The sequence below is a fragment of the Procambarus clarkii genome, chromosome 18, assembly GCF_040958095.1.
Source record: "Procambarus clarkii isolate CNS0578487 chromosome 18, FALCON_Pclarkii_2.0, whole genome shotgun sequence".
NCBI classification, from domain to species: Eukaryota; Metazoa; Arthropoda; class Malacostraca; order Decapoda; family Cambaridae; genus Procambarus; species Procambarus clarkii.
The window spans coordinates 9,131,122-9,157,730 of record NC_091167.1 but is presented as its reverse complement, the minus strand read 5'-3'; the positions used below and the strand labels follow the sequence as shown (position 1 = coordinate 9,157,730).

General features: G+C 42.5%; 1 protein-coding gene and 2 long non-coding RNA genes across 3 annotated transcripts; 1 reads left to right on the top strand and 2 right to left on the bottom strand.

Annotated features, from left to right (window-relative positions):
* Positions 1-3,813: 3,813 nt before the first annotated feature.
* Positions 3,814-4,380, bottom strand: LOC138365948 (neurofilament medium polypeptide-like). Its single transcript, XM_069326661.1, has one exon. The coding sequence runs from the start codon at positions 4,378-4,380 to the stop codon at positions 3,814-3,816; it is 567 nt and encodes a 188-aa protein (XP_069182762.1).
* A 7,880-nt stretch (positions 4,381-12,260) lies between these two features.
* LOC138365792 (uncharacterized) lies at positions 12,261-18,432 on the top strand. Its single transcript, XR_011229000.1, has 2 exons — positions 12,261-14,732; positions 17,465-18,432. It is a non-coding gene; the product is annotated as an uncharacterized lncRNA (long non-coding RNA).
* Positions 18,433-19,318: 886 nt separating this feature from the next.
* On the bottom strand, positions 19,319-25,123 carry LOC138365794 (uncharacterized). The gene is made up of 2 exons (XR_011229002.1): positions 22,189-25,123; positions 19,319-21,983 (listed from the first exon to the last, which is right to left on the bottom strand). It is a non-coding gene; the product is annotated as an uncharacterized lncRNA (long non-coding RNA).
* Between the last annotated feature and the right edge of the window lie 1,486 nt (positions 25,124-26,609).

Here is a 26,609-nt window from a genome sequence, read left to right as displayed (position 1 = left end):
GACCGCGAGGCAGAACATAAGCAGCCCTGACAAGGCCCCTCCGAGCCCAGGAAAAGGCGGAGCCGCGGGAAGATCTCGGGCGCGACCACCGAAACCCAGGCGGCACAAGGAGATGGAACGTCTGCCGAACAGAAAAACTCCCCAAAGCATGCAAGCCCGCCAGGAGTTCAGAAACGACGGGTCCGACGCGAGACATCGCAAGACCCCCCAAAAAAACCAACCGGCAGGGCAAGCTAGGAAACCAAAGAAGGCGGAAGGGTCGCCGCCAGAACAGTACCTGAACCAAGGGGTACAAACAACTGCAATAGACCAAGACACAGAAGCATATCACAGGACACAGGCTGAAAAACGCCCAATAACACACGCAGAACACCCCTGCTGCAGAGGAGGCAGGAAGAAAGAGCAGAAGTACAAAAGCCCCAGGAAAACAACCAGGGGTGGACAATCAGGCAGGGACAGAAAACCCCCCACGCAATCCCCAGGCACAAAACAGTAGCAAAATGCCACACCACAACCGGACACAGGAACAAGGACACGCCACCGTGAAACACGGTACCAATGCACACGTGCAGCAGCAGCAACAGGCACCACCGTAACATGTAAATAGCAACTCCCTTCTGCAAAGGCAGAGAAACGGAGCAGGCAGACCCCAAACAGGGCCAACGGAGACACGACAAAACCCAGCAGGCCCAGAAACCTGCACCAGGCGACCGACGGCGGAGAAACCCCGCTCGATACCTGCTGGATGGGGTACTGGGAGCTCTTTTACACCCCAAGCCAGGCTAGACCGGCCAGAGGGTGGCCCACCAGGCAGCTGCTAGGAGCGGCCCGCCGGCCCACATACCCCCCACAACTAGGATGGGCTGGCACTGCTATACGAAAACAGGCTAGTGTGCCCTGGAAGTCCACGGACGAACCAGCAAGAAGGCTTATGCTCGCAAGTAGGTCGTGTAACAACCACAGACCTCTCATGGTAATACAGTGTTCCCCAAGTGTGCCTATAGCACCACTGCACTCCACTGGTACTATCCTGGTACTATCCTCCAAGTTCTACCAGATAGGTGGGACCCAAGAGCCAGAGCTCAAACCCTTCAAGCACAGCCAGGAGCCTTACCAGGTGAGTACAGAACCAATCCTACAAACCCCACACCTCACAACATGAAAAAGGTGGGTCCCCTGAATGACTAGCATGGGTTGGATATGCACATGATGTAACAAGAGAGCAGTACATAGTACATCATGATCATAACAGCATAAACAAGCCACGTGGAGGATGAACAAACCACGGGCGCCAGTCAGGTGGCAGCAGACAATGTAAAAGTTACACCTCTGTACAAGTTAGCCATAGAGTCAGGTCAACGGTCATCGAATCACGAAGAGGTCAGAGTTGATGCCGTCATGATAATCTTCAGGGATTAACCCCTAAACATCAAATGTAAAACCCTCATGTTCAGCTGAGGAGCAGCAGATCATGGGACAGTCAGTAGAGTGGGCGCAGCCCAGTAGGGAGGTGTGTGTGTGGACTCGGGGAAGGAACATCATCTCCAGGAAACTGTGGAACAACATACGAGTAAGTACGGCTCTCTTGTACTAAAGCACCTCATTCAGTACTCTTGGCCTCTAGTAGGGAATATAGTTAGGGAGTGTCTTATTTAATTATTTCAAATAAAGTCAGATATTAAGTGTTATAAAATGTGTATTAATTAATGGTTCCTTGTCTTAGTGATATTGGGCCTACCGTCCCCTTTGCCCCAGTGACCTAGTATCTTAAGTATTCAGTACTAATCCCCCCCGTTCGTCTTCCGTGTTGAGGTGTTAGTATTGGGTGTGTCCCGCCTTATTCTTGTGTACACTATAGTTCCCAAGTGGTCAGGATTATTCGAGTGTCAGGCCAGGATCCTTGTACCGTTCAATTGTCCCCTACACCTGTCCTGGTAGGTTATTCCATCTGCAAGACCAACGAATCTCACTCCGGTCCCCTGTCCGGTAACTCAGGGTGGTGGCAGCGTCACTCGGTAACTCATACGATAGGCTGTGACTACGATTATCTCTATCTTTCTGTCTCACTCTCCCTCACTAGTGTCTCACTCTCCCTCGCCCTCACTCGCTCTAGTTCTCCCTCCCTTGCTCTCTCTCTCTCTCTCTCTCTCTCTCTCTCTCTCTCTCTCTCTCTCTCTCTCTCTCTCTCTCTCTCTCTCTCTCTCTCTCTCTCTCTCTCTCTCTCTCTCTCTCTCTCTCTCTCTCTCTCTCTCTCTCTCTCTCTCTCTCTCTCTCTCTCTCTCTCTCTCTCTCTCTCTGTCTCTCTTTCTCTCTGTCTCTCTCTCTCTCTCTGTCTCTCTTTCTCTCTGTCTCTCTCTCTCTCTCTCTCTCTCTCTCTCTCTCTCTCTCTCTCTCTCTCTCTCTCTCTCTCTCTCTCTCTCTCTCTCTGTCTCTCTCTCTGTCTGTCTCTCTCTCTCTCTCTCTCTCTCTCTCTCTCTCTCTCTCTCTCTCTCTCTCTCTCTCTCTCTCTCTCTCTCTCTCTCTCTGTCTCTCTCTCTCTCTCTCTCTGTCTCTCTGTCTCTGTCTCTCTGTCTCTCTCTCTCTCTCTCTCTCTCTCTCTCTCTCTCTCTCTCTCTCTCTCTCTCTCTCTCTCTCTCTCTCTCTCTCTCTCTCTCTCTCTCTCTCTCTCTCTCTCTGTCGCTGTCTCTCTCTCTCTCTCTCTCTCTCTCTCTCTCTCTCTCTCTCTCTCTCTCTCTCTCTCTCTCTCTCTCTCTCTCTCTCTCTCTCTCTCTCTCTCTGTCTCTCTGTCTCTCTCTCTCTGTCTCTCTGTCTCTCTCTCTCTCTCTCTCTCTCTCTCTCTCTCTCTCTCTCTCTCTCTCTCTCTCTCTCTCTCTCTCTCTCTCTCTCTCTCTCTCTCTCTCTCTCTCTGTCGCTGTCTCTCTCTCTCTCTCTCTCTCTCTCTCTCTCTCTCTCTCTCTCTCTCTCTCTCTCTCTCTCTCTCTCTCTCTCTCTCTCTCTCTCTCTCTCTCTCCCCCTCCCTCCCTCCCCCCCCTCCCCTTCCTCTGTGTACCTGGTTTACGTCTTCGTATGACGGCCCGAGTGTTAACATCTTACATGATCGATAGCATCTGTTATTACCATAGAAAGAGCAGAGATTGCGTGGTTAGCTCAGTGGTAGTAGCAGAGTGCGCGGTCGAGATATTACAATGTGGGTTATTACAATGGTGGCTTAGCGGTGGTGAACATTGGTTTACAGTGTTCAGTCTCACGCGTCTTGTGCCGTTCGGTGTAGCTATTAAGTAATTTTAAGCGGTGGTTCTGTTCATATTATCGCGATTGACTGATTTACTCCAATTGAACGCGATAATCTGAGTTGTACTGGTATTGTACAGCATGCTAGCTTAGACCCAGACACGCCCACCGCTTCCTCCTCTGTTCCTTTGAGTTCTGTCCCGCAGGGCCCCCCCTCATGGTTCTCTGTCTGGGGTTCTTCCTTCTGCCCAGTCTGTCATGTCTCCTGTGTCTTCTTCCTCGTCTCCCCCCCCCTTATCCTCCTTCCCATCCTTCTCCTTCATCTGTTAACTCTCCGTGCCACCTGTCAGTGCGAGCTGATGTCCATCGCTCTCCCAATGGCCATCGTGTTTGCTCTCGTTCTGCTTCCCCTGTTGAGACGCTTGAATCTGTTGTCCAGTACATTGTTGCTGGGACACCTGTCTCTTTGAGTCAGAAGCGAAAGCCTGACTACTTCCTCCTCCCTGGCAGGCAAGAAGGCTTCGCTTTCTTTCTCGCCCACTGCCTCTGACTCTCTTGCTCCATCCCCTCCCATTTCGGTGGTCACGCCCCTATTCCTGCTATGGAGGTTTCTTTGGCCTCCGCTTCCTTCTCAGTTGCTGCCCTTGCTGAGGTGCGTTCCCCCTCTTTCTGCTCCTCCTCCTCCTCCTCCTGCTGTCCTTGACTGCTCCTCTCGGTTGTCTCCTCCTCCTCCTCCTCCTCCGGACCCTGCTCGTCCGCCTCTGGTTTGTTCTCCTGCTCCCTTCCCTCCATCTTTGCTAAGTTTACCCATGCCCCCCTAACCCTGACTTTGCTGACCCTGATTCTGACCCTGACCTTTAACGTACTGTGTTCCTCTTGCACCTTTGTTTCTTCCTTGTTCTCTGTTGCTATCATTTCTCCTTTTGTTGATGTCTCTTCTTCAGTGGAACTTTCGTGGATATTACGCCAATTTCCTTGAACTCCAACTTCTGATTTCACGGTTTTCGCCCCTGTGTGTCTGTCTCCAGGAGCCGATGCTTGGTGCTCGTCCTGGTCGCTTCCGTGGCTATTCCTTTCTCTCCCCTCCCCAGCAATAGCTGAAGCCCATAACTCTTCTGCTCTCTTTATTCGCTCTGATGTTCCTTTCATCCCCTTACTTTTTCCATCACCTCTCCAATGTTCTGCTGCCCATATCTTTGTGCGTAAATGGTACACAGTTTGTTCCATTTATCTTCCCCCAAATGTCCCGCTTTCTCTTCCTGATCTTAAACACCTCCTGGACTCATTGCCGGAGCCTGTGCTTCTGCTGGGTGATTTCAATTGTCGACATACCCTTTGGGGTGATGTTCTGACAAACACCCGAGGTCGCCTTCTCAAACCGATCATCCTCTCTTCTTCCCTGTCTCTTCTGAATTCTGGTGAGCCCACTCATTTAGACTCTCGGACTCGTGCCCTTTCCTGTCTTGATCTTTCTCTTTGCTCGTCTTCCCTTTACTTAGACTTCAAGTGGCGGGTCCTTAATGACCTTCATGGCAGTGACCATTTTCCCATCCTTGTTTCCTTTTTCTCTTTTCACCCTCCCCTCTCCTTCCCTAGGTGGTGGTTTGCTGAGGCTGACTGGCCTCTCTTTACCCTCCATGCTACTATCTCAGACCTCTCCATTCTGCCTCTCCCTCACGCCCTTCTCCTATTTTATGACACCGTCTGCGACGCTGCCCTTCACTCTATTCCTTGCTCTTTCTCTCAGGGAACGCGGAAGTGCGTTCCCTGATGGAATGTGGACTGTGCTCGGGCTGTCTGCTGTAAGCGTGCAGCCTAGAAGAGACACCGTCGCCGTCAGACGACTGAATCTTTTCTTTTGTTTCGGAAGGCAAGTGCGGTCGCCCGTAGGACCATTCGTATGGCTAAACGTGCATGTTGGATGTCTTATGTCTCCACCATCACGTCCGAAACTCCTCTACCGCTGATCTGGAAGCGTATTCGCAAGATAGCGGGTAAATTCGTTCCCGATGTCTCACCAATCCTTCACCTCTGTGGTGCTCTTTTGACAGATCCGTTGCAGGTCGCGACCGAATTGGGTTCCCACTTTTCATTTGTTAGCTCTGGTTCATCTTCCTCAATCCTTCCTTCTTCTTAAGCCTCTTCTTGAATCTCGTCATTTGGATTCCTGTACCCATCTCAGCCTTCCCTATAACGATCCCTTCTCTCTCTCTAAGCTTCAGTCTGCCCTGGCCCTCTGCGGTTCTACGGCGGCAGGCTCCGATGGCATGCATTATGAGATGCTTCGCCATCTCCCACCGTCTTGGGCCACCGATCATGACTTCAAGTTCTCTGCGTCTAAGACTTGTGCTATGACTTTTACTCAGAAGTGTCATTCTTCGTCCCTCTTTGTCACTTTATGGACATCCCCTTGTGTACAAGGATTCCGCTAAGCTTTTGGGGGTAATCTTTGACACTTGTTTGTCTTGGTCAGCCCATATCTCTTACCTCTGCGCTGAATGCTCTAAGGCCCTTTCCCTCCTTAAGGTTTTGTCCCATACTTCTTGGGGAGCGGATAGGCGTACGCTCGTCTCTTTACATTCCTCACTTGTTCTGTCTAAACTCGATTATGGTTGCCCTACTTACTTGTCCGCTTCTTCTACTCTTCACCGTCTTGATGCTTTGCACCATGCTGGGTTGCGCCTCAGCTCTGGTGCCTTTCGGTCGACTAGCGCCCTCAGCTTGTATGTTGACACTGGATTCCTCTCTCTCCAGGACCGCTGTGATCGCTACTGTCTTCGCTATCTGGCGCGGTCCTTGCAACATCCTTCCTCTCGCCTCTGTCGTGCTTTGACTTTTACCCCTCCTGTAGTTCCTGTTCCTCTTCACCACCTCCCTCTTTCTATCCGGCTATCTCGCTTACAGGACTCTTCCATTCATCTTTCTCATATTTCTCCTCGTATTGTTCCTTCCTTGCCCTCATGGAGGGTCCCCTCTTCCGAAGTTTTGTATATCCTTGACCCGCATTACTAAAGCTCTTACTCCTCCTATGGTTCTGAAACACCTTTTTCTTGAGCACTTTTCTTCACACTCATGCTCCGTTTCCATCTTCACCGATGGGTTTAAGTTTGTGGACAGTGTGGGCTACCCGGTTGTTTTTCCTGACCGCACTTATGTGTCGCCTCCCTTCGGAGACTAGCATCTTCACAGTGGAACTTTATGCTCTTCTCTATGCTCTCTGTCTTCTGTTTTCTCATTGTCAATCCTCCTTTGTGATTGTAATTGACTCTCGTAGTGTCCTCATGGTTCTCGGGTCCTTTAATCCTGTCCATCCGGTAGTCGTCGAGATTCAACATTGGCTGTTTCTTATCTCTAGTAAATTTAAATCCGTAGAGTTTTCCTGGGTTCCCAGCCATGTTGGTGTTTCTTTAAATGAGTGTGCGGATGCTGCCGCTAGAGAGGCTCTCCGCTCTTATCCCGTTTCCCGTAAAGGTATTCCTTTTTCCGACTTTTATGTGGTTATTCATTCCTCCATCCTTACCCGTTGGCAGGGTTGTTGGTCTTCTGTGGTTGGTAACAAACTGCATACTCTTAAGCGTTGTGTGTCCCCGTGGCCTTCCTCCTGCCACCGTAACCGGCAGTGGGAAACGGCTCTAGCGTGGTTGTGTCTTGGCCATACTCGCTTAACTCACGGTCACTTAATGGAGCGCCACCCAGCTCCTTATTGTCCAAATTACATTATTGTCCCTCTTGCCGTCGTGCATATCCTTGTTGAATGTCCTGACTTCCAGGACGAGCGTGTGTCTTGCTTTCCGACCATTCCTTGCGGTCACTTGTCCCTTGATAGAATTCTTGGTGAATCGGATACTTTTGATATCATTCGCCTTATGCGTTTCTGTTCTCGTATTGGCATCCTTGGTGATATTTAGCGCCCTCTGATTATTCCGCACATTTGATGGTGCTACATAGCCTTCCCGGTTTGGTGCCTTCTTTTGATAATTACTTACTTAATTGGAACTTACATCTTTTTAACCCCCTTAGATGTTCTATTGCTGACTCTGACATATCTGTATGTCAGTCAGTCTTACCTGGGACGCGGTCGGGTCAAGATACCTGCTCCGCACCTTCCCCCCCCCCCTCCCCCCATGCTGGGTACTGAGATGGAGACTCAGTCACCAGAAGACATGGCTACTTCTCACGACGTTATTAACATGGACCCTGAAAGTAGCCAGTCAGACGAGGAGGGCGAGTATCTAGAAGTTCTGACAAGGAATAAGAAGAAACGAAGAAGACAGGAGGCAAGGCGTAGTGTGGACAGTAATACACTTAACGGAAACGATAAGAGAATGAAGAACGACGCCGAGACTGATGCAGACAAACGGACGGAACGATGTCAGGAAGGTGAGGATCAGCGGAGATGGAGGCTTCTCTTCCCTGCCTCATGCACGCTGGCCTATCATCAGAAGCTGCTGTGGACCGTCAAACTCGGAAGAGAACACCGCAAGTTCGAGCCCCTGCTGAAGGAAGGTGTAAACAGACCTTACTTAACGGTAGGTTCTATGGAGGCAGTGACGTTTCTTAGCCAGCAAGGATATGATGGAATTCTTATGGAAATACCGGAGGGGAACGAGAAGCTGACGAAGGTAATTATCTATAAATACCCTCAGATTCTGGACCCCGAGTTTATACTCGACGACCAACGATTTGTGTGGGCCAAGCGTCACCTTATTAAAGGTGAAGCTAGGAGTCAGGTGGTGGCTCTAGTGAGAGGTGACGTACCCGAGAAAGTGTTCATCACCGGGGCTGGCTACAGGCATGTAGCAAAGTATGTGGAAGAGCCCATAATATGCCTGAAATGCTGCAGATGGGGGCATAAATCCTGGAGCTGTCAAAATGATCCACGATGTCGTTTCTGCGGAAAGTCTCACCTCTCTACTGTGTGTAGAAACAGACTGAATCTGGGTGAGAAAATAGTTCCCAGATGCTGCAACCGTGGAGGTGTTCACAATGCGAGCTCGGCTGTGTGTAGCAAGAGGCCGAGTATGGCTGTTCTCCGGCCGGTGAATGTTACAGAGCAAGCAAGAGCTCTTACCCAGACACCGGGAGCACAGCAAAACAGTCTGCCCCAAACAGTGCCAGTGAACCGGACGAATGCGTGGGTAAAGGAGTCACCTTTACTTAGGCAGGCTCCAGCAACAAGCAGCCACGCCACCACTCAGGACTCCGGCAGTGACAGTGTAACGGTGAGTGAAGTGGCTACTGTGGCTCAGAAAGAGGGTCATAATAATATGGTCAAGGAAGTGTGGGCTGAACTTAAAAAGTTGGTGAGTTCCTCCAAAATCTGGGGCAGAGAATCGAGTCCATCGAGGCTAAATTAAACGTTCAGGAGGTCAAGGAAAATCAGAAAACGGTGAAGGATAGTCAGGATATAGTGGTTGAGGACAAAAATGAAATATTGAGTGATGAAATGAAGGAAAGTGAAGTGTGTGTGAATGATGATAGTCGTAGGGAAAGGAAGAACCCTATAATTACACATAAAATGAAGGAATCATTTGGGCCAATAATGGACGTCACAGGGCTGAAAAAATCTCTTGAGAATCGCAATGTCGCTTTTACTGGTGAACTTGGGAGGAGGTGGGAGATGTTATACAAGGTATGGCTATCATTTAGTGAACTTATTGGGGATGACTTAGGCAATGAATTGATTAATAATGGATCACCCTAGACTGAAAGTGTTGTCATGGAATGTTAATGGTTTAAGAAACAGGGTTACAGATGTTCATTGTTATGTGATGGGAAATGATATTGATGTTGTAGCTCTCCAGGAGACAGGGGATAGGAATGAAGGATTATTGAAATTAAATGGCTATAAAGGGTTTCACCTCTTCGCTGCAAATAACATCAGAGGCACGTCGATTTATGTTAAGAACTCCATACCAGCAGAGTTAGTAGAACCGCCATCAAAAACGCAAGGTATAGAGAGTGTCTGTGTTAAATTATCATTAAGGGAAGGGGAATTTATAGTAGTTAATTTGTATGTATCCAGGAACTGCTTCGACGCTAACTATTTACCTGACTGCATTTATACTAATCCTTCACTGGTCATTGGGGACCTTAATGCTCGGCACACAAGCCTTGGGACAGTGGGTAGTATTAATGCTAATGGGGTCAAGTGGTTACAGTTTCTACAAGATCATCCAGATACCTGTCTCTTGGGAAACAATGAACCAACTCACATCAGGGGAGGACGGCTTGACTTTGCCTGCGTTTTAAACTCTCAGGGGATTATGGGGGAGGCTCGGGTTGTTCGGGAACTACTTAGTGACCACTTTGCCTTGAACGTTGAATTACCACTGGGGAAAAAACAAGTCCACTTTCAAAGGAAAAGGCTAAATATTAAGAAAGATATGAAAAATTATTTTATTCAAAATATGGGAGATTGGTATCAACATTACACGCCGCTCTGCGTTGATAGTTTTTACGAGGACATGGTCGAGAACATAGAGAAATTAGTACAGAGGGAAAATAACGGGGGCAGGGGAAGCAAGACGCACGGACCTAAGAAATTTAAATATTCCAATGATCAGCAAGTCAAGGGATGGGAGAGAATGCTACGGAGTGCGCATAAAGCATGGTTAAAAAGTGGAATGAGGGATGAAGAGAAAAATACAATGTTGGAAGTGGCTAGGGAATGCAGTCAGGTGAGGAAGGAGGCGCGGGACAGATACTGGCAAGAATTTGCTCAGTCCATTGGTAATACTAAGAACCTTAAAGACATATGGAGAGCAGTAAACAAAATCAGGGGTTGTAAGACCAAATTCATTGCTCACTCAGATCCAGGGAAAGTTGCTAATGAGTTAGTAGATAAATGGGCAAGTGCTGCTGGTATGGAGTCCTTACCTGCAGACACGAGAGTCACCATTGAGTCATGGGAAAATATTAGAAATGGAGTAACTTTATGTGCCTTAAATACAAGATCTATAACATGCACTGAGATAACCCACGATGAGCTACTGGATGCTATAAAAAGTGGCAGCTCCACTGCTCCGGGAAAAGATGGAGTAACGTATGACATACTTAATTATTTAGCCGCTATGAAACCTAGTCCCTTACTTGATTTGTTTAATATGAGTTATAGAGAGGGAAAGTTACCAAGAAAATGGAAAGAGGCAGTCATCATTCCTATCCCTAAGTCAAACGGTGGCTACAGACCTGTCTCCTTAATATCCTGCTTTTGTAAAATGATGGAAAGGATTTTGTTAAATAGGCTACTCTACCTTGTAGGTGATAACATGTCCAGTAATCTCTTTGGTTTTATCAAAGGCAAAAGTACTGCGGATTGTCTCTTAAAGTGTTTGTCTAATGTGGATGACAATTGTAGAGTTTTTGTTGATCTACAAGGAGCATTTGATAAAGCCAATGGGGAAGTAATCTTATACGAATTAGCCAATCTGGGAATAACAGGGAGATTGCTACACTGGATAAGGGATTATCTACAGGGCAGAAAAGGTCAGGTGTATTACCAGGGATACATGTCTGAGGAACGGAGGTTTCAGTTAGGTACCCCACAAGGGGGAGTATTAAGTCCCACCTTATTCAATGTATTAATGAACAGATTAGCATCAGAGATGTATCCTCCAGGGGTCACGACGATCATATATGCTGATGACATTCTTATACAAGGCACTTCTGGGAACAAAATTCAAGATGCTCTTAACATACTTGGTACAACCTGTCACAAGTTAGGCTTAGTTATAAATGCAGATAAAACCAAATACGAGTATAGGAAACGAAGAAATATAACACTTACTCTAAATGGTGTGGAACTGAGCCGTGTACAGAAGTACAAGTATCTGGGCATGTATGTTGGATACACATGTGAGAGTAAAAATGCTGAAATAAATCATATCAGCACCTTATGTAAAGCCCGTCTGCATCCTCTAAAAGCACTGGCTTTTTCTGGTAAAGGTGTTGGGGTGCCTATCTTGCGGATGTTATACATAAGCACTGTTCGGTCCCTGATAGACTACGCAGCACCCGTATTGTCTTACACAGGCCAAGGCAGAATTCAAAAAATAGAGCTGATACAGAACGAGGCTATGAGGATTATTCTTGGATGTCAAAGAAATGCAATGATTGAAATAATGAGAATGGAATTAAATTTACAGAGTGTGTGTGATAGAGTCCGTGACATTAACACTAGAGTATCTATTCGTTTCATGCGGAGAAAAGGAGGGGATAAGCTGTTTGAGAGCGTTCAGACCTGCTTGAGTGACGTACACACTTCCAGGAAACTGAGGGAGACACGCTATACGAGAGGATTAGCTCATGACCTCAGGGAATACGACGTACTTGACTGCTGTAAACCCTCTCGACAGTGTAATATGTCTGCTCCCTGGAAAGTACAGAAAATAGACGTCGAAATTGTACCCCTCAAGGTGAAAAAGATTCATCATGAACCGGGACAATTACGGTGTTTGTATGGAAGCATGATATCTCGGTTACCAAGAGGCAACAGTTTACATGTATATTGCGACGGGTCGGTGGCGGAAGATGGCAGGGCAGGGTGTGGTGTCCTAATAAGGGATTATACGGAGTTTGGGACTGTGGACAGGATAATTGAACTCCGGCTTAGTAATTATATATCATCCACACAAGCTGAACTGCAGGCCATTCTGGCGTGTTTGGAGGAAGTACGTCATGACGACAAAAATGTTTTTGTATTTGTCGATAGCCGAGGAGCACTGGAGTCCTTAAACAGTCGAAACCCAGTCTTCATGTCTATAGTGGAGGACTGTAAGAGAAGAATAACTGAGATACAGCTGAAAGGTTATAGTGTGAAATTCATGTGGATTCCATCTCATGTTGGAATAGTGCTCAACGAGGTGGCGGATGACTTGGCCAAACGTGCCACATCAAAACCACAAGTGTGATTCTATTTGCTGACGACTATTTGCTGACTATTATTTGTACTATGACGACTATTATTTGCTGACGACAATTCTATTTGCTGACGACACTACCTTCATTTATTCCAGTCCTGACCCTCTTGCTCTAAATGCCACAGTAAATACTGAGCTAAATAAAGTCCATCTTTGGCTAACTGCCAACAAACTCACCCTTAACATTGACAAAACCTTCTATATTCTGTTTGGCAATAAATCCTCTAGTCTTATAAATCTCAAAATAAACAATACCCAAATTTGTAACAAATTAGATGGCAAATTCCTTGGCATTCTCATTGACCACAAGCTGAATTTCCAGGGACACATTCTAAATATATCAAAAAAAGTTTCAAAAACTGTGGGCATTCTTTCTAAGATCAGATATTATGTACCACGCCCTGCTCTGGTGACTCTCTATTACTCCCTTATCTATCCTTATCTCAACTATGGTATTTGTGCTTGGGGTTCTACTACCCAAAATCACTTACGTCCTCTAATTACCCAACACAAAGCCGCTATTAGAACAATATCCAACTCTGGCCCCAGACATCACTCGGTACCCCTACTCAAATCTCTTAATATGTTAGATATTAAGTCACTGCACATTCTCTCATGTGTATTATACATATATAAAACGCTAAACTATAATGCCAATCCTGATCTTAAAAGCTTCATAGAAGGTTGTAACAGAACCCATGAGCACCACACCAGAAATAAATACAGTTTTGATATTCCTAGAGTACGTCTTAATCAAACTAGAAATGCTCTGCAAATCAAGGGGCCCAGAATGTGGAATGACCTTCCCAACCATGTTAAAGACTGTACCTCTCTCAACCAGTTTAAGATAAAAACTAAACACTACCTAATAAATTCCCTGTAATCTACCTCACTCCTCTATTGTCAACCCATGTCTGTTATTTTTTTTTTTTTTCTTTTTTTTTTTAATAAACACTGTTCGTCAACCTATTGTATTTGTGCTGCTTTTTCAGTCATGTTCCCCCTTTTTTTTTATCATTATTTGTATTTGTTCTCAACATCTTTTATTCTTTATGCTCAATTAGTATTAAGTTCTAGATATTAATGTTTTTCTTGCCCGAAACGCATTGCGTAATAGTGGCTTTAGGCATTGTATGTACTAGCTCTATCTATATATCAATCCATTAATGTAACATCACTTGTATGTATATACCTTACCTGAATAAACATCTGAATCTGAATCTATTAATCTATAAGTTGACATTGAATGTGAATTCACAATGAGACAAATAAGAAGCAAAATCAGAAATATTCAGGCACAGGCGGGAGTGGAGAGGAGAGAGATAATGTATGAGAGTAGTCAAACCATGCAACACTACATGTATGTGAGTCAAAACACCCATTTCACTTATGGTAAAAGGAGAAATGCTTGGAGTGACTCTGTGTACATGCGGCTCAGGCTTGGGTACAAATATATTACTGGGAATATGGGATAGATGTTCATGGTAATGACACGAAGTGTAAACTATGTGGTATGTTAAGGTCTCACACCCTGGCCCATTATGTTCTTGATTGTCCGTTGATTAATGTATATAGAAACACTGAGATAAGGACTGTTCCTGAACAAATAGCCTGGATGTGTCACAACGGAAAGGTTGATGATATTCTTGAGAGATATAAGAATTTTGCACCAAGATTGTAATATTTTGTTGAATTATCTGCAGGTGTCTTGCAAATTGTCTATACAGTATACCTAGGTCATAAAAGTATTTGTGTGTACGTCTGATAACATACTACTTGTGAGGGAGGAAATGTATATTTTTACCTCTCAGAATGTTTGGTAATGTGTTTATTTGTGATGTGTGTCTATGTATATATTAACACGTTGTACTGAACGGGGTGAGAATAGCTTGAGCTACCTCATCCCTTTGTGTGTATTTTACCTCAATAAACTTATTTCAATTTCAATTTCAATTTCAATGTATGTCAGTGTTATAAAGAGCTTTATTTATGATATCCCATAGTATAAAGAGAACGATGATGTTCCATTAGATGTGAAGACTGCTGAAGAACAAATATATTGGAAAGTACTCCTCTGGCGAAGAGTACTCTTCCCATCCTATTTTTTACTGTATCAAATCATAGTTATGATACAAAAAGTTTATACATATATAATTGCATTCTCTTTATTTGAGATTTGTCATGTTATGTACATAACGTAATACTATACTGCATATAAAGAAAACTTCAAATTGAGACTTCACTTCGGCCTCTATGATTGAGGAAAGATAAAGAACACTGTTTCCCAAAAACGGTGGGTTTTCTGAGTGGAAGAAAACGTATGTCTGGAAGCCGACTTTAACCGCCCCAAGCTGCGCGCGCATTGACCCGAGGTTATATAAACCGGGACGGAGACGGCGTGGGCCCCTTTCCCCAAGCCAGCAGCTGCTCTTACATAACGACTCACTGCTGCTCAGCGAGTCGTAAACACAGAAGTTTATCCCGCTCAACTGTTCTCCCAGCATGGACCCTACACCAGTTCCTCTCGACAACGACGAGGAGCGTCCCGTCAGGGGCGTCCTGCCCTTCTCAACATTTAAGGTAGTGTTTGTGTTTTGTTGGCGCGTCGGACCAGTGTTTGTCTCTGTGTTGGCGCGCGCGCTCTGATGCACGCCTGCTGGTTCAGCCTTGGTGACCAAATGCAGGTGCAGTGGTCCTAGAGGGGGTGGCGACCCTCGGTGTTATTGGGGCACTGGTTTTTCTCCAGTAGGTGGCTGTAATTTGGAGCACACTCGGGAGGCCTGAACACCCCCCCCCCCCACCTCCACCCTCACCCAGTCGACGTGAGGCCTTACATTCAGGTTTGTTTTAACTTTTGCTTATTGCCTATAAGTTATTAGGTAAAGTCAGCTAGGTTAGGCTAGCTGCCGAGTCACAGGCCTCTGGCCCCTAGCTTTGTTTTCATGGACTTGTTTTCCCACAAGTTTCCTTAATTTACTACTGAAATTTATGCAGTGTTAAGCTGGATGTTTCTTTAGCTGGTTTGTTTTAACTTTTGCTATTGCCTATAAGTTATTAGGTAAAGTTAGCTGCAGTGTCACAGGCCTCTGGCCCCTAGCTTTGTTTTATGGATTTGTTTTTCCATAAGTTTCCTTAATTTACAGTATTAATGATTTTTATGCGGTGTCAAGCTGCGTGTTCCTTTGCTGGTTTTACATTTATGTTTGTTTAACCTCTGGTTTGCCTTTTATGTGATTATGTAAAGTCAACCAGGATGTGTTAGTTGTAGGCGTCTCCAGACGTCTCGTCGGGCCGGTTTAGCCCGCACGTTTGTCCCAGACGTTGTCGTAAGTCCGGTGTAGCCCGGTACATTTGTTCCCAGTTTTTTCGTCCGGCTGGTATAGCCGGCACGTTCGTACCCAGACGTTTTCGTCTGGCCGGTGTAGCCCGGTACATTTGTTCCCAGACGTTTCGTCCAGCTGGTATAGCCAGCACGTTCATACCCAGACGTTTTTGTCTGGCCGGTGTAGCCCGGTACATTTGTTCCCAGACGTTTCGTCCAGCTGGTATAGCTGGCACGTTCGTACCCAGACGTTTCGTCTGGCCGGTGTAGCCCGGTACATTTGCTCCCAGACGTTTCGTCCGGCTGGTATAGCCGGCACGTTCGTACCCAGACGTTTTCGTCTGGCCGGTGTAGCCCGGTACGTCAATTCCACCACGTTTCGTTCAAATGCTGTAGCACAATATTCCCGTGTTTTCCTTGGTCGCGTGTACCAGATGTTGGTCTGCCTGGAGTGCCCGGTTACGCGGGCCCCTTCCTCATCCCAAGTTTTCAGCGTCCAGCATAACGCCTGGCCGTGCGGTCTGCCGCTTGAGCTACTTCAAATCAAATCAAATGTTTATTTAGGTAAGGTACATATATACAAGAGGGGTTACGAGTAATGGATTTAATTCTAATTATTGCGGTCATTTTTAATTAATTCTGTTCAATTTTATTACATTCCTTTATTTAGACTTTTAGCTTGATTAGTTTCATTACGCGGCAAATTTAGGAAATTTATAGCATTGCTTACACCTCCTGCCTTAAAAAAAAAAAAAAAAAAAAAAAAAAATCTATTCTTAAAAGAATTCGTATTTCCATGTCAATTTAGTAAACAGGAGCCCGCTCCTGTTTTGGTGATTTACGTTCCTCCATCATTAACCAAACGCTTACTAAAATAACTTGTTATATCCTTAGTCTCCCAGTCATGACGTGTATTAAGATTAAAGTCTTCCTCAATTTAGCATGGAGCAAGCCTCTGACTTTAGATTATTCCTGCACTTGTTCTATGAGCCATTTCCCTCAGCAATTTGTTACTGCAATTTATGCATTGCGTTTGCTCCATGTTTTATACAACTTTTCTGCTGCGATTAAACTTTCAGTTTATTCCTCAATTTAGTCGGAAGGTACTGCTGCTTCCCAGCCGACGTCCTTCCTGTGACGAGTTAAGCCGGCGATGTTTCAGTTTTATATTTATTTGGTCATATAGCTAGGCGGCCTCCCAGGCCGCTGGTTTATCCAGACGTGTTGTCTGCCCGGTGTAGCCCGGATGTCACTGCGGCCTCCCAGGCTGCTGGTTTACCCAGACGTGTTGTCTGCCCGGTGTAGCCCGGATGTCACTGCGGCCTCCCAGGCCGCTGGTTTACCCAGACGTGTTGTCTGCCCGGTGTAGCCCGGATGTCTCAGCAGCCTCCTAGGCCGCTGGTCGCGAAGTTCCAGCTGACGTGTCTTTTTTCACTCCTTTTTGTTATTGTATTTGGTTGTATTTACCTCGGCTCAGTGTTAATCCTGTTTCTCTAGAGAGTTATAGTCCAGCTTCATTTTGAGCATACTTTGTTTTGCAATTTATAATTATTTATAATTAATTATAGTTATAATTGGTTTATAATTTTATTATTTACACCATTTTATTTAAGATTATTCATGTAATATAATTTATTACATTGTTAGGCTTTTACAGCGACGTTGTCCCAGCCGGTGTTGTTCCTGCAGAGGATGGGCCAGCTGGTGGCTCGGCCGTAGCTGTTGCAGCGGGCGCCCTCACAGACTCGGCTAGTTTCAGCAGACGATGTTACAGCTGCTAACACCCCAGTTCCATCTTAGGCTTCCCGGCAGCCGATGCTTCAGTCAGGAACCTCCAGCTGAAGCGTTCCAACCGACGTTGCGCCCAGCAATTTATTTTTCTTCCATTCTGCGGCACTTGCCGTCATCGGTTATTTACGATATTACATTGTATTCTTACATTGTACGATTATTTACGACATTGTATTCTTAATATTATTCCTTATTACAGTTACTGGATGACGGTTCCCTGCCGTCGATTTCACTTTGCTCCTGTTCTAAAAGATGTAGCCGAAGTTCACGGCGCACTAGCTGCGGCTTGCAGACGCTCGTTGACAACACAAGACTACACTCAGCGGCCACTTAAGGCAGACTCCTTGGCTTCTATCCAGCCCTATCACCCGTCTGGAGGAAGAGATGGGATGGAGACCAAGGGTAATGTTCCCCGCTCACATTCTACATCCGCTTAGGACACAAGCATGTTATAGATTTGGCTTTAAGAATTGGTTCTTATTCCATTTTATGGTTTATGTATATATTGCTTTATTGTATATACCCGTTCTTGGTATATGTATTGTTATATTCAAGATTTATAGTGTTTCATATTATCCCTGTTTATAGTTGCTTTGTGCTTCTTTGCTGTTCTCCTACTGGCTTTCTCCCACCTTTGCTCTTAGCAAAGGTACTTCCCCCTTCTGTTTGCTGGAAGATTCTTAGAATTGTTAGCCCCCTTCATTGCTTCAGTATAATTGTTCGGAAAACTCTTTATTCATCCAGGATTGTTAATTAAGGAATCTCTTAATTCCTGTGCCGGGCTCCCTCCCCCCGTTTTACGTCTCCGTATTGATTCAGCTAGGGTTTCCCTCTCGTCTGTGCCCTTGCCTGTCACGATAACACTGCGTGCCGCTTCTGCCCACCCTTACTGCCTTATATCTTTCAGCCTGGGGGAGGTGATCTACGCAACAAAAAATCGACGCACGCTCCGACTGGACCAGGTATCGCTTACATGGTCAGGAATCGACACTCTTCGGATCCTACAAGCGCAGTGCAGGGCACATGCATACCCTAGCCCAGCGAGCGCCCCCCGGCAAGTTCTACCCGGCCTGTACCCAGTGAACAGGCAACACTTCCTCAGGGCGATTAATTCGCGCCGCCCTCGCAGAGATAGGCTCGCCTTCAGCCGACCACGCACTCTTACCTTTAGAATTGACAGGGCCACTCGGCTCTCTTGACGGGCTAGCCATCGGAGTTAACGGCGGGTCCAGCAACCAGCTGCAACACCCAGCTGACTACGTCCGGGACGTTGTTGCACTGCCATTCTGAGGCCTCCTTGCGACCAGCGGGCCTCGCCCTTCAGGGGGGGGGGGGGGGGTCCGGCCAGCTGGCCTGCGGTGGGGGTGCAGCGCCGGTCCCCAAGTGTCCCGCTGTCCGCAGCTAATCCTTTGCCCAGTCTACGTGCTAGTAAGAGTAAGGAACCCCTTCTCCTTAATCCTTCTCCCGCTGGCCCTCCTGGGATTGGGGGTGCTCCGCCGGAACCCCCAAAGTGATAAGCCTGCAGATAGCTAAGAAATATTCCCATGAATTGTAATTAGTCTAATTAATGCAACTTTCATTTACTACCTATGGATGTAGTTATTAATTGTAATTGATCTCTACTTTATCATTAAGGATTATTCATTATAATTATTCCTTAATACTTTATTGTTATGCACTAGTCAATAATTATTTATCATTCATCCAAATTAGCTATTTGATTCATTAAAATAATTGCTTATCATTATACTATTTGTTGTTATTATTTATTATATAATAATAATTTTATCTATTGATTTGTTATTTATTAATTTATATAATAAATTAATTTATATAATAAATTAATTTATTATATTAATTTTATATATTAATTTATTATTCATTATAAAATAAACAAGTCCCCAATCTGAGCACGTTTTCTTCCAACCTCAGAAAATTCAGGTTTTGTAAGGTGACACACAAATGGTTGAGGAATCCTGGTCCTGGTGAGGAAGCTAGGCTTTCTGCAATGCATCAGAGAACAGTTGTGAACTTAATTTGATGACAAAAATAATAATAATTATAAAGTTTATTTATACAAAATACATTTGAAACATAATACAGTGGAGTATTATGTATACAATGGTATAATACAGTGGGGGTATTATGTATACATGTATAATAGTGGAATAATATGTATATATAGGAATACAATATAAATTATATAAAGCCACTAATATGCAGCTGAAAAATTATCCAGAAAATCATAAATGGGGTAAATCATTGGTATGAGTTACTGATGTCTGAATGCGTTGTATACTGTAGTTGACTATAGATATATGAATATATCCATATGACTTTTATTATTTAACTAAAGTACTGTAGGTAGGTAGGTAGGCATCCTGCAGGCTCGGGAGACTATGGAGTTACACTCGGGATGTCGAGGCTGAAGTGTCCTCTCCAGAGCGCAAAGCCAGAGTAGGTCGATATGGAGGAGAGGCTGTTACCCATGCAGTAATAAAGTACTGTACTATATTACTTAACAGTCAGAAATATATTGCCCACATTGTGTCTATTTACTCTAGGTCCATCGAAACGTTGTCAGATGTGGAGGGTTTGCCACTATAGCAAATGACTTTTATTTGTGTATGTAGTGTCGCATATTCAGGTTAAATGTGAAGTGGTTCATATGACATTATGGGTTTTATCTAGTCAACTTGCATACACCAGTAACATAGATGTTGTGGTTTAAAGTATATCTTACTTCTTATTTTATTACAAAGTTTAAGGGTTATGTGTATGATATTATTAACACATTATTTAGAATTACGTATTCCGATATTGGTAATATTTGATATTAAGGATATTATAATAATAAAAAGAGCAACTGATTGGTGAAGAATTGCCTCATTATGTCAAGTACTTTGTGGATGTACGGAAAATTGCTCCTTTGTGTTTCCAGTAGTTGTTGGAAATACAGTGTAACAAATTACTTATAATGTTCAGTGCTCACTACAGCTGAGGACTAGAATTTTAAGTAAACTGCTGGTGATAATAGAATCGAAATAATTGTTATATAAATAATACTGTATAGTAATTTCATGTGAATTACAGTACTTATTATGTTTAGCAAAAATTTATGGCAAGTACAGTTACAGTACAGTACCTGTGGATTTTCTAATTGATATATCACGATAATGTGATTTCTCTGTGTACAGTACTTGCAATATTTACAAGTGAGGTTAGTATTATGTGCCTGTGATTATAATGAATATCAGATATTTCTTGTGGGTTGTGTCAACTGGTGGCGAGACTTGTTCACATTTTTATCGATGGCTCACATTTCTCAAGGAAAACAAGAGTTTATATCTGTGCCAGTAATGATGAGCAGCATGCAAGATACAGCCATATTGTCTGGGAGGCCTTACCTAACAGGCATATATGTTGTGCCGAGAATGTCACAATAATGTGGCTAGGTTGGAATATTTATACATGTGCTGTGCTGCTTCTGTTACAATGTGATATACATACCGTGTATGAAATATTATGCATGTGATTTCAAAATTGAAACATTATTTAATGTCATCCATATTGTTTTGGATATATCGTAAATGCAATATTGTACTCTATTTCAAATTGTCGTCCAGATGCCTGTGTTAAAATCTGCAAATGAAATTTATACAAGGAAATGCTCAATTTTGACTGACCAATAATGTTATGTTTGCTGGATGTTAAACATGTGCTTTATACTGTATCACCATGCACAATGTTTACAATGATATTTGTTTTATTTTGGATGAAACATACTTAATACATTAAATATTTGAAATGAACTGATGTGTTAAAAAAATTCTAGTCACGTTCTTGTCACCACATAAAATACTCTTAAAACTGAGGTGTAGACACAGAACATTATTCTATACAATAATAATACAGTACTAATAATAATAATAATAATAGTTTACTGTACTGGGTACATTACAGTACTGTACTTATAAAAATACATGATTTAGATATTTGCCTGAAATGTTGCACATGATTAGTGGCTTTAATACAAATAGAGATAATTACAGTATAATCACTATAATAAGATGACTTGTACAAAAATGTAACTCTCAACATACAAAATGTGCCACAGGCACCCACAATATGGAGGGATCCCAGAGACACCCAACTGGAACTTCAGGCATTTCATTGGGTACCACTTGGCCATGAAGGTATTAGGTGATGCTCTTCCTAGTCATATAAATTGCTAACCACCTTTCAGGTCAGCTGTAACACAAACAAGTAGCAATGGTTTCAAGTTCAATAAGTCATAATGTTGGACTGAAAACAGGAGATGCTTTTTCACCCATAGGGTTATAAACCCATGAAACAGCCTACCCGCCGAAGCCGTAAAACAATGCTGAATCTCAAAGTCCAGCTCGATAAAATCATCAGGACAAATTTTATGGGGGGACCTTTGACAAGACACCAACTTACTGTCCTTGTTTAGGTCACTAGATAGTGGTCCTCAGGTAAATTCAGGTTTGATTATTATAATCAAACCTGATTATAATCATCATCATCCATGTGCAACATTTTGGGCAAACTTGAAGATTAATGTGCTTTGTTGGAGATAATATATTTGAGGGTAATACCATTTAAATGCATGTGTTCACATTTTGGTAACCAGCAGTAAATTGTGCTCTTGCTGGTGTTAATGATGGTTCCAAGCACCATTATTCTCCGAGCTACCTCTGTTAGGAAAGATAATTTTCTAAGAATTCTGTTAACTGTTCTGTTATTCTGTTTCTGTTCTGATTAAAAGTGCCTGGGGCACTTTTAATCACTTTGTTTATGAGCAAATAATGTCACAATAATGTGACTTGTTAAGGGTCTAGGATGGACCCAAAATGTTGTCACTTTTATTTTATTTCATAAGTATGGGCTGAATTTAATTACCGTATTTGTTTACTTTTGGGCTGATCATTTGAATTCACATTCAAATGTCTGGTCATTCCATGTTCAATTTTCTTTGTACCTGTACAGGTTACAAGTGACTTGCAGTGGTAGATCTTGTATTATTGCATCTGAGAAACCTACTCCAAGCTCTTAAAAAGATAGAAAGTGTATGAGTATTAAAGGAATTAGTAATATCATAATAATTCTGAACTAATAGTAAGTCTTCAGCTTTTAGTTTACAGTAATCTTTGCTAGAAGATAGTTTCAAGCACATATATGCCCACTGAGAATGGTCATCAAGTTGCTTACTGTAATAATCTTTGATGGCTAAAAAGCTTCATATCACATTTTAAAAATTCTGATTTTTGTATAATTTATCATTACTGTGATTGTGTGTAGCCTTATTACAGAAACCTTTATCTACTGTATCCAGCTCTACTGTATCAGCTGAGTGGTGATGTGTGATGCCTTGTAGTTAAACCTATGTTTGTGCAGTAGTAATGTGCACTGATATTTTCACTAAAGCAGTAAGACAATTACCTACAGATTCTTACTTTGTATACAGCTGCCAATTATAAAATAGAGTATCTAAACTGAATACGTTTATGATAATTGTGTACGTTATATACATGGCCCAGGAGAGGAATGGTATCATTAAACCACCTGTACCCCCTTAATCAGTATAGATAAAAGTATAATTAAGATTATATATTTTTTATGAAGCAGTAATTAAAATGAGCTCAAAGTATTAAAACTTGATTTGTGTTTTTTGTTGTGCGCAAAAACCCAACACGAGGATCTCCTTCCTACCTTGGGCCGAGGCTGTTGTGTTTTGATGACCCTCTCTTCTCCCGGGCCTTGTATATACAGTGGAGGTAAATACAGTATACTGTATCTATCAGCTAATCATATCAACATGCAGATTTTCTTTTGCTTAATTTATCAGTATTGATGTTGCCCCCTCGGACAAATGTGGCCAAATAACTTCACTGTAACAATGAATCAGCATTGAAAACGTTGATCCGAAGTTGATAAAATGTTACTGGAAAATGTTAGGCCGCTGGGTTGGTATCTTTGTCAATAAACGCTGCAGAGATCCTGTCGTTTAGTGACACATGTGTTTGAACCACTACTTCACGTGTGAGAATTAGCTAATACTGTAATGTAAATAATGTAGACAATGTGGAAAAACTAAGGGTGTAGATTCACTGTGATTTAGTATTGTAATGTGGCCTAGAACCCTGCAGTTCCAGAGATATTTCTCTGCTTAGAGATCAGAGATAGCAAAAGTTATTTGTAATTTAGGATAAAGTTAGGTTATACACTGATAAAGTTTATAGATATATTGTTAATTTCTTGCCTTTGTTCTTCAGCACTCTGCAGTAAAGTGTATTCTGCATGCCTTAGTGGCATGTACAGTACATAACTACCTTTTGTCCATGCTGTTCCAATATAATTTTAATCATTGCTTTTATGAGATTAATTTTAAAGCACTAATGCTTCACTTTGCCATGCAGTAATATGAGTAACAACAATGAGATAGATATTAATGCTATCAGAAGTCAAGTATTAAACTTGCATGCTAGAGTAAAACTATATACTGTCAAGCATAGTCCTGCTAGAATTCTGAGCTCATTTGTATTTAACATTGGTACTGTGCTTAGGAAATCGAAAGAATTGTATACTTAAGTATTATGCCTTTTAGCTGACAAAGGCACAAGCATAGTGACATAGCCAGTTGTGTATGTAACATTGTAGTTATGTTAGGAAGTTGACCAGCTGGCCTTGGTCACCCAGATGAAAACTACAGTTAAAATATAAAATTGATCACTCCCTCACCACAGTTGTTGTTTTCTCTGGCAACAGTGGCACTACAGTACCTCTTAGGGGTCTGCTGCGGCTTCTGCACATCCCCATATCTTGCCCTTCTCTCAATACTTTACACCTCTCTTATCTTTCTCTGCTCTTTACTATCTGATTTGCTGTGTCTTCTCCTTTACTCTCCACTTCTTTTCATATGTTTGCTAAATTCATCTCCATATATTATGCTTGCTTGTGTTTCTTATTTCAAAGAAATGGTAACTGCTTCACTTGTAATAGTCAATTGATCTATCATTTGAAATCCTTTAGCAATTATTTTAATTGATCGGTCAATAATTTTTGTTTTAATTCTTGGACAGCAGTTATTGTCATTTGTTGATTCATAGGTTAATGCGGTAATCATCATATGGAAATTTACAAAATTATTGTCTGTTTTACGTGTATGGATGCAAATACAGTATGGATATAATAGGCCTATGTGGATGCAAAGGTGTTTACGTTGACCCATGAAAGAATTCTGCTACCATGTCATGGCACAAATTAGGTTATTGTCATGAATGTTACTTAGCAAATGCGGTCATCATCATGAATGATTGAAACAATTATTGTCTGGGTTTTAATTAAATATGATGGAAATACTGTATGGATATAAAAGTTCTCTGGATATAAATAAAGAAAAATAAGTGATAAAACAATCAGTGAAACATCGGAGAATAAAACAGGAAGTGTCATCATAGTTGAGCACCAGGCGCTGACAAGTACCAAACGCAGCCTTGTAGAGCACCTCCATCCAGTGAAACGTTAAAGATTCACTTATTTTCATGTTTTTCTTACATTATGCATACAAATTAATAACTATAATGAAAAATTATTATTTTTTTTTTTTGCAAGTACAGTACAGTGGCGCCTCGATTAACGAATGTAATCCGTTCCGTCACCTAGCTCGTCATGTGGAAAACTTGTCTTGCAAAACAACAACACTGTCGTTGGAGGTGTCCGAGAACCAGCGGGAATGCTCGTTATCAATCGAAAGCTCGTCAGTCGAGACAAATTTTCTACGAGTAGTTTGCTCGTTACTCAAAATACTCGTAACTAGTGTCGCTCGTCACTCGAAGTTCCACTGTATTGTACTACTGTATAGCATTTCTTTATAGCCGCTGTATAATGGTTAAACAAATTGTTTTTATGCCCCTATTTATGCACAGTGTTCCAGGAAAGTCTTAAAGCTATAACAGAAGAGAATGTCCCAAAGGAAAGCAAGCATTAGAAATATGGAGAAAGCAGATGTTTATCGTGCAAAAACAAATCTTTATGTAGGTTATCATTGCCTTTGTGAAAGGCTTGATCCTGTTCCTTCTAAATCATATTTTGACACCCACGGTGGACACTTTCCAACACTCGTGTTTCAATGTGTTCTTTCATGAAAAAAATAAAAAAATGGAAATCTCAACACACTGTTTATACTGTATTATATAAGAATCTCAGATTTGCAGCAGGTTGCCACCTGGTTTATAGTTTTACATTTTAAGTTGATAACTGAACTCGGAAGTAGATAAGGCAAGATAATTATCAGGAGAAAGCACTTAGCTAGTATAAGTATATAGCACTTGGAATGGATACGAGGACAAGCTGGGATATGAGGACAAGAAGCTCGGATATGAGGACAAAGTAGAGGTATGGATAGACACATCTTAAAGTAGAATATCCAAAACTATTCTTCCTATTAAAGATTAGTCTTTAAATATGATGACTATATACTGAACATATAATGTTCATTTAACCCTTCAAATGAAATGGTAGTCCTTAATATAATAGTTCATTTGGATGACTAAAAATTTTGAATGGTGACAATGTATAATGAATTACTACCCAGTTTCAGACATAACATTTAGGATTATTAACTGGACTTGTGATGGCTTCATTAACTTTATATATTTTTTGTTGTGTAGACAATATAATTTATTGAGTACAGGGCATTAGCAATTTTCATTCTATGAAATTACTTTTGAAAATAATGTTTTAATGTATGATTAGTTCAATGACAGTAACTTGTAAGTTTAATGTTGTTCTGTAAGTTCCTTAGTACTGTACAAGCATTTAATTTCTTTTGTACAAGAAATTAAATTTATGAATCTACTACCCTAGAATTCCCGACATAAATTTAATCCAAAATTATAATGCTTACCCCTGCACCCAAATTCTCTCAGGCATCTGTAGAAAACCATGCACAGTACTTTACCACTTACAAGGAGTTGCTGATAGAATTAACCAGACGGCCCAGATGCAGGGAAATATGAATTACTGAACTCTAAACTGTGACCTGCATGTTGAATCAATGAAAGATCAGGTTAAAGTAATTTAGGTTATGCTGACCATTGCCATAACTTACTGGTTTTAATAACAAAGCCAGTTTTTAGTGTGAAGCAAAGTTCTTGCTGTATACTAGTAACTGAATATTCTTCACAGAACATTCAGTGCTGTGTAAATTATCATTATTTCAAACAGAGTACATAAGGCCTTGGCCTATATGTGTGTTTATGTTAAATTAAGTACTGTACAAGTCAGTGCCCTGCACTTAATAGTGTGATAAGGTCACTCCT